The 13,311-nt window shown below is 48.2% G+C and overlaps 1 protein-coding gene across 4 annotated transcripts in view; it reads right to left on the bottom strand.

The window, feature by feature from the left end:
- FRMD5 (FERM domain containing 5) overlaps positions 1-13,311 on the bottom strand; it is a 315,270-nt gene that overhangs the window by 43,401 nt on the left and 258,558 nt on the right. For all 4 annotated transcript variants that reach the window (XM_081548308.1, XM_081548305.1, XM_081548307.1 and 1 more), the window contains exon 2: positions 2,677-2,781. In XM_081548308.1, coding sequence (XP_081404434.1) covers positions 2,677-2,781 — 105 coding nt within the window. The remainder of the gene's footprint in view (positions 1-2,676; positions 2,782-13,311) is intronic.

Genomic DNA, 13,311 nt, shown 5'->3' with positions numbered 1-13,311 from the left:
CCCACAGCGGTGTGGCTTCCCAGGGAAGGAAAGGCAAAGGATGAAATTGCACGGAAATGACTGGGGTTCCAGGCCATGCCTGGGAAGGCGGAGGAGGCTGGCTTGTGCAGAGCACACCGGGATTGTGGACAGTGAGATGAACACAGTGCATGTCTGGGGCTCCAAAGACAGAATGCCCTGGGGCACTGGACCCATAGATTAAAATAAACAAAGGTAGATAGACAGTGGGCTGCCCCTGTGGCCCAGATGGTAAAGAATCCCCCTGCAATGCAGGAGTCCTGTGTTCGATCCCTGTGTCGGGAAGATCCCCTGGAGGAGGGCATGGCAATCCACTCCAGTATTCTTGCCTGGAGAATTCCATGGACAGAGGAGCCTGGTGGACTACAGTCCACGGGGTCGCAAAGAGTCGGACACAACTGAGTGACTGACACAACAACAACAACACAACTAAATGCAATGACAGATCCATTATCAGCAGAAGGCAGAGAGGCTGAATGACAAGAGGCTATTCCTCTTGGCAATAGGTGGAGAGAAGAGTTTGTACTAGAGTGAGACTCCTGAAAGAACTGAGGCTGGAGGAGACTCAGAGGGGTGGGCAGGCAGTGGAAAGCTTGTCTAAGGGACTTCAAGGGTCTGGTAGAAAAATCTTGAGAGCATCCTCCAAAATATGGTGAGGGCCAGGGTGACCTTTTGCAGCTGTCTGGCTAAATCTGGGTCCCAGAATCACTAGCAAATTGATAACACTGGCTTGGGGAGGCAGGGCTAGGAGAAGAGTAAAAAGAAGTGTCAGAGATGGGAGCTTCACCTGTTTTGGATGAGTGGACCAGTGTAGTACAGTCTTCAGATTCGGGGGGCTTGAAGGACAGACTGAAATCAGGATGAGCCCAGGGCCTGAGGCACAACAGGGGACGGGGAGTGAGGGCAGCTCCTCCAAGCATGACCAGAGGAATCCCAGACCCCACAGAGACCCCTGAAGAGCGGGCAGGGATGGCATGGATGTGAGTGCCAGGTTCTCCCTCCCTGGTGCTCAGGGGAAGAGGTCTAAGGGGAGCCGGGGAGCTCACGTCCTCCATCTCTACTGTGATCAGTAGATACAGAAGGACAATTCTCTACTGGTCCATTTCCTCACAATGCTCAAAGACCCTTGCAAGCCTCCCTGCTCTGCTTAAACCCTCAACAAAGGCACGGAATCAGGTCACTTTAGAGACCAAGGGCAGGAATTCAGCAGGGAACCTCAGAAACCACACAGGCTCTGGCATCAGGCAGGTCCGAGCAGGAGACAGGCTTTGTCACTCGCCTTGGGCAAATTAGGTAACCTGTCGGAGACTGTTCATTCATCTGGAGAATGGATGGTCAACTGCTGGTACGCATCTCATTCATGGGAAGGATCCACTAACTTATGTGAAGCTCTCAGCTTTGTGCATAACACCTCAGTGCTCAACGTCCATCGGCTGAAAGGTCTAGGTGTGTGCCTAGCGTGGAGTCTGGCACACAGCATCCACTCCATCAAAGTTTATTTCTCCTTTTCCCCACTTCCTTATTTTTCTCTGTCTCCTTCGACTTTTAATCTCTGTAATCTCAACATACTCTCCTATTCTCCTCAAACACATTCTAAATGAAAAACAATGGACAGGACACACTTCACCCTTGAACAAGATATATTTTACCCTTTTTTCTTCACACGCCACTATCTTTGGAAGGTGAAGAAGAACTGCAGGATTTGCAAGGGCCAAAAAGCCTGTGTCAGTTAGGCTCCATCTCTGACCTGTCCAGAGAGGGTTGCTGTGGCACTCAGGCAAGGCCCTTCCTAACCAGACCAAGGCGAGTGTGCCCATTTAAAAGGGAGGGGGCAGGAGAGCCTCAGCCTGTGACCTGGGCTCTGAGGCCACAACGCCAGCCCAGCCACTCTGCCTCTAACTGGGCAGCTTTGGGCAAATCTTTTCAGCTCTCATGCATATTAAAAAGCAGAGATGTCATTTTGCTGACAAAGGTCTGTAGAGTCAAAGCTATGGTTTTTCCAGTTGTCATGTACAGATGTGAGAGCTGGACCATAAAGAAGGCTGAGCACCAAAGAACTGATGCTTTCAAACTGGTGCTGAAGAAGATTCTTTAGAGTCTGTTGGACAGCAAGGAGATCAAACCAGTCAATCCTAAAGGAAATGAACCGGGAATATTCCCTGGAAGGACTGATGCTGAAGCTCCAATACTTTGGCCCCCTGATGCGAAGTGCTGACTCCCTGGAAAGACCCTGATGCTGGGAAAGACTGAGGGCAAGAGGAGAAGGGCCGACAGAGGATGAGATGGTTGGATGGCATCATTGACTCAATGGACGTGAGTGTGAGCAAACTCCGGGAGACAGTGAAGGACAGGGGAGCCTGGTGTGCTGCAGTCCAAGGGGTCCCAAAGAGTCAGACACGACTGAGCAACTGAACAACAACAACAACCTCAGCTCTCCAAGCTGCCATTTCGGTGTCTAACAATCGATGGGCCACGCCAGGGGAGCCCAGCTGCAGGGTGTTCCAGGTCTTACAATACGATCTGAAGAGATGATACCCAACTGCAGGGTCCAGTTGGTCCCCCGACTCCTGAGGCTAAGCTCTGAATGTGAATGACAGTTAGCGCCTCAAGCTTACCGACTGACCCTCTCCCCTATCCGTGCTTTGAATATGGACTTACCCGCTGCTTATCAGGGTCCACAAAGCGGATCCCAAAATAGTCTTTCTCCAGTAGATTCAGGTGGTGGCAGAGAAGGTCAAACAGGTATTGGCCTTTGGCATCTCTCTGCAAAGAAAGCAAGCTCTACTGAGAAACGGGGTGTAACTGTGTTTTGATGGTCGTTAAAGGTCACTTGTGACAGTTGTGTGAGGATATGAAAGGGATACATGTCCATAACCATGTCCTCCACGCTGTGATGGATTCAACATTCTTGGGAATGCTGAAGATTTTAGCACCTGGAAGAAGCCCAAGAACCCTTCCTTCCACAAAGATGTCAGAGAAGGCAGATCGAGTCAGGTATGCCCAGTCCCCACCTCTAGTGCACACAGCTTTCCTTGCAACACTCGGGTGGAACATGCTGAATCTAGCTTCTCTCCATCCCCATCACCAACCCCACAGGTGAAGCCACCACCGTCTCTCACCGGGATCCCGGCCAGAGCCTTCTAGCCGGTCCTGTGCTTCTGGGCTTGCCCTCGCTTCACACGGCGGCCAGGGTGACCACCATTTAGACAAATTTTTTTTTTAACTGAATAAGTAATGCTGGCACATAGTAAGATATCCAACTATACAAAAGCATATACTACGAACAGTAAGTCTCCCTTGGACCTCACTTGCCCTGTGCTTCAGTTCCCTACCCCAGGAGCAACCCCTTACCAGCTTCTTGGGTATCTTTTTTTGTTTTGATTTTTTTCTTTTTAACTTGAAGAGGATTATCTGGAAGAGAAGCCTGATGAGGAAAGTAAGACAGAAGTAAAGAAAACTTAGAGAAAAATCACTAAGTCACGTTTCTTAACTTTTCCACCGTCAAGATCCTTAAGATATATTTTTCAAACATTTCAAACTAAACATTCAAACATTTAGTTTAAAACATTTTATACTGTAAGCCAACACATGTACACAAATGTACATGAATATGTGTATATGTAATTTATATATATGTACATGTGTTAAGTGTATACACACATAAATAATTAAAACAACTTTCACAAAATGCTCTCCTTACTCGGCAAGATGTAGGTTGATATTTTAAGTGCTAACTGTGACTTCACTAAGGTAATTTCAGAACCTCTCCTGAGCTGTGACCTACAATTTGAAATACACTATGTTAGAAGTTCTCTTCCCAAAAGTTCATCTCAAACTTGGATCCTCTTTCTTCTTCTTGTGTATCCTTAATGTGGTTATATTTTATACCTGGGCAAGCCTATATATACACATACATCTTCTCTTTTAAAAAAAACATCAGCGGCATATTTTATACTGTATTCTGTTTCTTGGGATTTTTCCCCACAGTCTCTTGCGACTCTTCCTATAGCAGCACATATACATACGCCTCACAGTTTTTAACTTCAGTGAGCACACAATGATCTTTAACTACATTATCGCTCCTGCATAACGCTGTCAGCAAGTAGCTTGTCTTGCTCTCAGAACAAAATCCAATCCTGCGGTCCAATTCTGACCGCAGCCTCAGGGCCCTGCATAAGCTAGTTCTGGCCTTCTCTGAACTCCCCAAACCATTCTCCCTCCTCTCCGGCCACAGTCGCTCTGCTCCTGAGCATGCCGAGGCTCTTCTGCATCTTTGCGTCCTCTCTGCCTGGGATGCTCTCCCTCCACTCCTCATCTCCCTGAGGTCTCAGCTCACATGTCTCTGGTGCAGAGAAGTCTTTCCCCTATAGAATGGCCCCTCCTCGTCCCTTTATAGCTCCTTTATTTATCCTGTTTATTTCCTTCATGACACCGACCACAGTCTGTCAATGTACTGTTGATTATTTGTTTACTGATTTATCATCGACTCCCTTTCTAGACTACAGTTTTCATGAGGGCAGAAGCCATCCCCCAGAATCCAGCACAGGGCTTGGCATATGGCAGGGACATCCTCAATGCTTATTTGCTGAGTCAATGAATAGCAGGTGGAGGGGTGGCCAGAAGGTTTTACAGAATGTCAGGAAATTAGGTCCCTCATTTCTAAACTGATAACCTTCTCCTTCAGGGACCTGCCTGGAATGGGCTGGGAGGAGAATGACTTGCAGCTAAGTGTCAGGACAGCGGGAGCTCTGCAAGTCAGCATCTCTGGGCCTCTCCCCAGTGGTCTCTGAAGCTCAGCCAAGATGCTCGTCTCTGGTGGATCTGTGTTTAGTGCTGCATCGAAATCAAGGTGGTCTTGTAAGTTCCGAAGCATCTCACCTGGGACAAGGCCCAAGGCCATGGGGTGTTATGGGAGGGCTTGGCCCTGCTCCAAGAATGGGCAGATCTTCAAGACCTCTTCAGAAGATTTACCCCTCAGGGACTTCCCTGATGGTCCCATGGCTAAGACTCCATGCTCCCAATGCATGGGGACCAGGTTTGATCCCTAGTTGGGAAACTAGATTCCACCTGCTACAACTAAGAGTTTGCATGCTGCATCTAAGACCCAGTACAGCCAAATAAATAAAAATACATTTAAAAAATATAAAAGAAAATAGTTTACCCCTCACTATTTCCCTTCTGCCAGCTCACCTGATACTTTTCAAAAAGAACTGGGGCAGGATAACAAATCTTTCAGCATGTATATTAAGAAGCTTATCCTTGCAGGATTGGAAGGATGAGTGAGGGGACAGGTCAACTAAGGAAGGTGGTGTCACGTGGGCACCTCTCCCTCCTCTTCTGCAGGCCTTGCACTCCCTCCCATGACACAACCCTGAGGCAGCGGTCCCCATTCTTACACCCTTGGGTCTCCCACCAGAAAAAGCTACTCTCAAACAGAGCCTTGTCGTGAATCACCCTGGAACTTCAGCGTGACAGGCCACAAAACCAGGTCTTTCAAAGGACTCAAAGAACAATTGTCATTGTGGGCAGGGCTGTCAACTCTTTCCTTACTGATTGACTGGAGGGTGAGAAGAGCTTAAACTCATTTTTAAACAGAGGAAATAGGCTTAACCCTATCTCAAGCAGCATGTCCTATACTTATTCTCTCTCTCAAAGCAATTGAAATGGAATACTAAGAGACAGTGCATATTATGAACATTTTTCTCTACAAATTTTCCTTTGTACCAAGCTGGCTGCTACACTGTGATCAGCTAGGGGCGAGGTTTCTTTTCTTTTTTTAATCAAAGTATAGTTGATTTATAAGATTATGTTAGTTTCAGGTGAACAGCAGAGTGATTCAGCATTTTTGCAGGCTATACTTCATGACAGGTTATTACAAGGTAATGGGTATAATTCTCTGCATGATATAATATATCCCTGTTGCTTACCTATTTTATATATGGTGGTGGTTTAGTCGCTAAGTCATGTCTGAGTCTTGTGACCCCATGGACTGTAGCCTGCAAGGCTCCTCTGTCCATGGGAATTCTCCAGGCAAGAATACCGGAGTTGGTTGCTATTTCCTTCTCCAGGGGATCTTCCCGACCCAGGAATTGAACCAGGGTCTCCTGCACTGTAGGCGGATTCTTTACCAACTGAGCTATGAGGGGAGCCCTATAGTTGTCTGTTAGTCCCACACCCCTAATTTGTCTATCCTGGGGTAAGTGTTTTAGATTTATTCTTTATTTATTTGGGCTGGTCTGGGTCTTCATTGCTGCGCTTGGGCCTTCTCTAATCGCAGGTTTCGCATTACGGTGGCTTCTCTTGTTGGGGAGCTGGGCTCTAGGGTGTGTGGGCTCAGCAGTCGTGGTGGACAGGTTGAGTTGGCCCTCGGCGTGTGGGATCTTCCTGGACCAGGGATGGAACCTGTGTCTCCTGCACTGGCAGGCGGATTCTTAACTTCCCTGGCCCACCAGGGAAGTGCCCTGGGGGGAGTTTTAATAGCTGAAGAAGTTGGCTTTCTTGCACACAACAACCATATTAGCAGGAGCCTGAGGAATGCTCAAACTACCGCACAATTGCACTCATCTCACATGCTAGTAAAGTAATGCTCAAAATTCTCCAAGCCAGGCTTCAGCAATACGCGAATCGTGAACTTCCAGATGTTCAAGCTGCTTTTAGAAAAGGCAGAGGAACCAGAGATCAAATTGCCGACATCCGCTGGATCATCGAAAAAGCAAGAGAGTTCCAGAAAAACATCTATTTCTGCTTTATTGACTATGCCAAAGCCTTTGACTGTGTGGATCACAATAAACTGTGGAAAATTGTGAAAGAGATGGGAATACCAGACCACCTGATCTGCCTCTTGAGAAACCTGTATGCAGGTCAGGAAGCAACAGTTAGAACTGGACATGGAACAATAGACTGGTTCCAAATAGGAAAAGGAGTACGTCAAGGCTGTATATTGTCACAATGCTTATTTAACTTATATGCAGAGTACATCATGAGAAACGCTGGGCTGGATGAAGCACAAGCTGGAATCAAGATTGCTGGGAGAAATATCAATAACCTCAGATATGCAGATGACACCACCCTTCTGGCAGAAAGTGAAGAGGAACTAAAAAGGCTCTTCATGAAAGTGAGAGAGGAGAGTGAAAAAGTTGGCTTAAAGCTCAACATTCAGAAAACTAAGATCATGGCACCTGGTCCTATCACTTCATGGGAAACAGATGGGGAAACAGTGACAGAGTTTATTTTTTGGGGCTCCAAAATCACTGCTGATGGTGATTGCAGCCATGAAATTAAAAGACGCTTACTCCTTGGAAGGAAAGTTATGACCAACCTAGACAGCATATTGAAAAGCAGAGACATTACTTTGCCAACAAAGGTCCATCTAGTCAAGCCTATGGTTTTTCCAGTAGTCATGTATGGATGTGAGAGTTGGACTGTGAAGAAAGCTGAGTGCCAAAGAATTGATGCTTTTAAACTGTGGTGTTGGAGAAGACTTTTGAGAGTCCCTTGGACTGCAAGGAGATCCAACCAGTCCATCCTAAGGAGATTGGTCCTGGATGTTCATTGGAAGGACTGATGCTGAAGCTGAAACTCCAATACTTTGGCCACCTCATGGGAAGAATTAACTCAACTGAAAAGACCCTGATGCTAGGAAGGATTGGGGGCAGGAGGAGAAGGGTACGACAGAGGATGAGATGGCTGGATGGCATCACCGACTCGATGGACATGAGTTTGGGTAAACTCCAGGAGTTGGTGATGGACAGGGAGGCCTGGTGTGCTGTGATTCATGGGGTCGCAAAGAGTCAGACACGACTGAGCGACTGAACTGAACTGAATTGAGGCAGCCATGGGGAAATCGTGCTTCTGTGATAGAAATCACATGGGCTTTTTAATAAGAACTATGTCTTCCATAAAAACAACTTAGTCTCATGAGTTGGTGGCTCAAATACACTTGCATGGATCTTAGCTGGTAAGAACGTTAACTTCAGTAGATCCAACCTCGGAGTTGTTCCTCTTCACAGGAAGGAAAAGGAAGCACTGGCTTTTTTCCAGGTAGTCACAAAAAACAACAACAATAACAGCCTCACATGTACATCCCTTATATCAGTACAAAAGGGTCTTTTTCTACTTCCCAGTATCTGGTGAAAACCCTGCTCCCCACCATGAAGTGAGAGTTCTCTCAGGTTCCTGCCTACCCTACCTGTGCTGGATGCATGGTTTTGAGCTACTCGTGGAGACTAATGAAGACAGGCATCTCCCTTGCTGTGTCTCCAAGGCTGGAGGAAAGGAGGGGAGGGAGGTGTGGGCAGAGCTCCTCCTTAGAGCAGAACCCCATGGAGTTTAAATTCCCAGCAGAAACACAAAGGCACCACGGAGGCACCTACCACACAGACTTGCAATCAGCCCTCCCTTGGAGCACCAGGTCTGCAGCTGGTGGCCAGGCCCCAGGAAGCCTTTGGGGGGAAGTCACATTCAGGTGGACCTCGTGGTGGGTTCCCACAACAGACCTCTGGCAGGGCCTAGCATTCGGAGATTGAAAACTTCCTGGCCTGCACTTACAGATGCCTGCCGTGTCCTAGGAGTCCCTCTCCGTGGTCTCCCCGCCTTAAGCTGGGCCTTTCTGGATTATTCTCTGGCAGCCAGCCTTATCCTCTGGTGCGACGGCAAAGCCCAGTGAGCCTACCTCCTTTCTCCTTGGCTACAGTCGCCCTGGCACTACACTCACCCGGGTGCTCTGTGTTGGATGTTGTGTCATTGATTACACTGGGGAAACAGGCGCTCACGCTGACAGGTGATTACTGTTTAGTCACAGAGTCGGGGCTCCAAGCCCAAGGCTGTTTATCTTTGGGACAAGCGAGCCGAGGCAGAGCACCTGAATCCAGCTAAATCTCGGAGGTTATTCTCCTCACAAGGACGTGAGTAAGGGCAAAAAAGCGTATGAAGCACCCATCTAAAACATAAGTTTACATTTTATGAACCATAGTAGTACCTACACACATATTTAAAAATAGTAGTGCATAGACACGCAACCTCTTAATTCTGTCTAGACGGTGCCCAGAATGATGCATGAGCCCTCAGAACCGTTTTGCAACTCTGAGGTCTGGAGACTTCATACTCATGCACCTTCCTGGAGTGCCTGGTCTGGTTCTCCATGGTTTGTCTATTCTCCAGTGAAGGCACTGAGGCAGGAGGCAGGCTTGGGCCAGTGACATAAACTGTTCAAGGTTAATCACATTTTCTGCTTCACAATCAATACCCCTGGGCAGGAGAACAGCTTTTTTTTTTTTTTTTAAACCCATCACAGGGTTGATTCCAGGGACTCTGGCCTGGTGCACTCTGATCAGAGGGGCTAACATGTAGAAAGCCCCCTGCTCACTGGGGCCTCACCCTGTGCAATCCCACTTACCCGGAAGGCAGGCAGACTGCAAGTGCAAACCACCTGAGTCATGAAGAGGGCAAGAGACACCACAACCTCCTCAGATCCTGGGTCCCAGGCAGTTAAGGGGAGCTGCCATGGCTTCTGGGCCCTTCTAGAAGGTAGAGAGGAGATGGAGGGTTGCAGTGGGTGGCACCAGCCCCCTGCCCAAAACACAAGAGTCCAGGGGTATGGAAAGGCCTGGATGCCAGGATGGAGGGAGCAAGAGTGGAATGAGTTGTCCTTGGGGGTCTCAGAGGGATGAGGCACCAGGGGTGGGAGGAAACCCCAGCCTCTGTTCTGGCCTAACTTTACATTTTTGTGGGCCCAAGACTGGCTTTCTCATCCGTGTCCTCCAAGGGCATGTGGGCCCCTCCAGCTGCCGGGTTCAGGAGCAGATGCTGAGAGAAAGCACTTTAATGTCACGGGGGACGGCCACGTTAGCTCATCTTCTCAGGGCCGGGGCCCGAGCACGCGGAGCCGGGAAGTGTGAATCAATTCCCGGGGTGCCGTCCTGCCCTGCTGTTTGCACGCTACAGCAGCCTGGCCTTCTGGGGCACAGCCAGGAGAGGGGCACAGATGCGACCAGCAGGGCCCCAGATTTCTTCACCGCTGCACTTTCCATTTCCATTTTCTTTGAAGGGCCCGAACTCCTGCCAAGCTCCAGGCCCAGGAGCCCACTTTTCTTGCTTAGTTGTAAACCAACAAAATCTGTCCAGGAACTGCTGAGGCTGCAGCTAGACAAGCAGTCAGCTCACTCCAGGAGGAGATGGGGTAGGAGTGGGGATGTTCAACTCCATGGAGAAATGCTGGGCAGCTCAGTGCAGGGCCAGAGAGGAGCCCTCGCTCCCAACTCTCAGCGGAGACAGACTCCAGGGCTTGGCAGCAAGGCTGGGGCCCGTGCAGTCACTTGGTATCTAGACTGTAGCACCAGGAGGTCCCAGCACCGCACTGGGACCAGTGGCCATGTGGCTTCTTGGGGGAGAGACCGGAGCCTAAGGAGGGAAGTCGGAGTTCAGAGGGAGAAAGGAACAGCACACACCCGGACTCCTGCAGCCACCTTCCAGGCTAGTCCTTAATAAACGCAGCACCTTCTTGAACCAATAGCCTGCTCCTCCCTGCTCTACAGGCAGACTGAGAGAGTCGGGGTGCTTTCCATGATGCAAAGAGCTGTCTGTAGGTTCTGATGCCAGGCGTGGAGCCTCAGGGAGCCACGCTGGCAGTCCTGGCTCAGGTCAGAGAACTGGCCGAGCTCGGCGCCACGCGGTGTGGTGGGCAGAGGACATGCACACAGGGCAGGGAAAACACATTCCACCTGCAACACGGAGGTCACTGTGCCCAACTCAGCGTCACGGGAGGGAGGGCTACATGTTCTGTCAGCACAGATGGCCCAAGCCAGACTCCACAGGGGCGATTAAGATCCTCTGAGCAGACCCCTCAAAGCAGCTGTCAGACAGCTCATAAGAGCAGGGCTAAGGAGAGGGCTAGACTTATTGAGTTATCAGTGATGATGTTTCCACAGCCAAGGCGCCCCTGCTCCTGTGTGGATTCCTTGTACTTGGGAAAGTTACTAGAAAGAAAAAAAAAAATCTGAGCTGAGCCTGAAGAAGAGCAAGCACGTTCATCTTTCCTACAGTGAGGCCACCTTTATAGTAAAGTGACTCTTAGAAGTGTCATTGTTTCTTGTTGCTGATTGAATAAGTTTCAGTTGTATTTTTCCAGCCAGTATTGAATATCTCAGTGGACTAGTCATGTCACAGCTGTAGAATTACGAAAACTCAGCCAAAAAAAAACCAACTCAGCATTATGTGTGAAGCTCATATTCTCTCTTTCTTACACATACACACACACACACACACACCCTCTCTTAAAACTATGCCTTCTATACAACATTATGTCAGATAATTTGTAAGGAAAGCCCAGCATTTGGGGGGCAATAAACACTCCCTTGGAATGTAAACTGGTACAGCCACTATGGAAAAGAGTACGGAAGTTCTTCAAAAAACTAAAAATAGGGTCTTCCTTGTTGGTCCAGTGGTTAAGAATTCACCCTGCAATGCAGGGGACATGGGTTTGAGAAACTTCGCCCGCATGGCACAACTACTGAAGCCCATGCACCATAACTGGAGTCTGTGCACAGCAGTGAAACATCCTGCACACTGCAACTAAGACCCAACACAGCCAAATACATAAATTAATTAAAAAAAAAAAACAAAACTAAAAGTAGAGTTTCCATGTGATCTAGCAATCCCACTCCTGGGCATATATCTGTACAAAACTACAATTCAAAAGACGGTAAAGAATCTGCCTGCAATGCTGGAGATCTGAGTTTGATCCCTGGGTTGGGAAGATCTCCTGGAGGAGGGCATGGCAACCCACTCCAGTATTCTTGCCTGGAGGAGAATCCCCACGGACAGAGGGACCTGGTGGGCTACAGTCCCTGGGGTCACAAAGAGTTGGACACGACTGAGCGACTAGGCACAGATAATTCAAGAAGATAACATGCACCCCTATACTCACAGCAGCACTATTCACAACAGTCAAGACATGGAAACAACCTAAATGTCTGTTGACCCATGAATGGGTAAAGAGGACATGCTACATATACACGATGGAATACTACTCAGGCATGAAAGGAAGAAATTCTGCCATTTGCAGCTACATGAATGGATCTAGAGATTATCATACTAAGTGAAGTCAGAAAGAGAAAGACAAATACCATATGATATCACTTTTATGTGAAATCTAAAACATGGCACAAATGAACTTATCTATGAAACTGAAATAGACTCACAGACAGAACAGACTTGTGGTTGCCAAGGGGGAGGGAGGAGGGGGAATGGATTGGGAGTTTGTGATTAGCTGATGCAAACTATTATATACAGAATGGATAAACACCAGGGTCCTACTGTATAGCACAGGGAACTATATTCAATATCTTGTGATAAACCATAATGGAAAATAATATTAATAAGAATGTATATGTGCATAACTGAATCACTATGCTATACAGCAGAAATTAGCACAACATTGTAAATCAACTATACTTCAATAAAACAAATTAAAAAAACAAATTACTTAAAAAAAACAGACATCCCCTTGCACCCAACCCTAAAAACAGTAAACTGACAATACATTTTATTGTCTTTTTTTTCCAAAGGACAAATGCACATGCTATTTGTCAAGCCCAGGAATTTCTGGGGTTAAGGGGAGTGGCCTGTGTGGCCAAGGTCAGAAGCGCCGTGTCAAGCTCAGCATCCTCACTGGTTCTCATAAGCCTGCAGCGTTTCCCTCAGCCTCTCTGACCTTCAGCGGGAAACTGTTTACTGGCCGCTACCAACAAACGTGGTGAATTCTGAGCGGGACACATCCCATGATGAAAGAGGCCAGGAATTCTGAGTCCTGGTACAATCTCCTTTTCAATTATCCTGTCAGGTCACTTGTATTCCCTTGGAGTTGAGGTGGAGGCAAGGCGAGCAGAGAGGGGAAGGGCCCTGGGAAGGTTCACTGAGGATGAGCCCTGGGCTTGGAGCCAAAGCCCTGTCCTGGCTCCCCTCAGCCTGCGACCTCGGACCTGTCCCTTAATCTATCTGAGTGTCTGTTTCTTTAGCTACAAAACAAGGTTAACACTACATCTCTCACAGGATTACTATGAGGATCAAAACCAGAGACATAATAGGCATAAGGACCCTGTGCATTTTCCCGACTAACTTCCTCTGCCTCCTGTAACCTCTTCTTCCTTTAGGCTGAGTGGACTTGTCCATGACAAGGCCTTAGTGACGAGGCTGTGTTCTCCCTGGACAAGAACACTCAGGTGGGGCCTGGCTACGTGTCCACCTTTGCAGCACCCTGAGCTTGTGGGGATGGCCACCACTTTGGAAATGTTTTCC

This window comes from Giraffa tippelskirchi, chromosome 12 (assembly GCF_054371585.1).
Source record: "Giraffa tippelskirchi isolate mGirTip1 chromosome 12, T2T-mGirTip1v1.2.pri, whole genome shotgun sequence".
NCBI lineage: Eukaryota > Metazoa > Chordata > Mammalia > Artiodactyla > Giraffidae > Giraffa > Giraffa tippelskirchi.
This window is presented reverse-complemented; position numbering and strand designations above follow the sequence as displayed.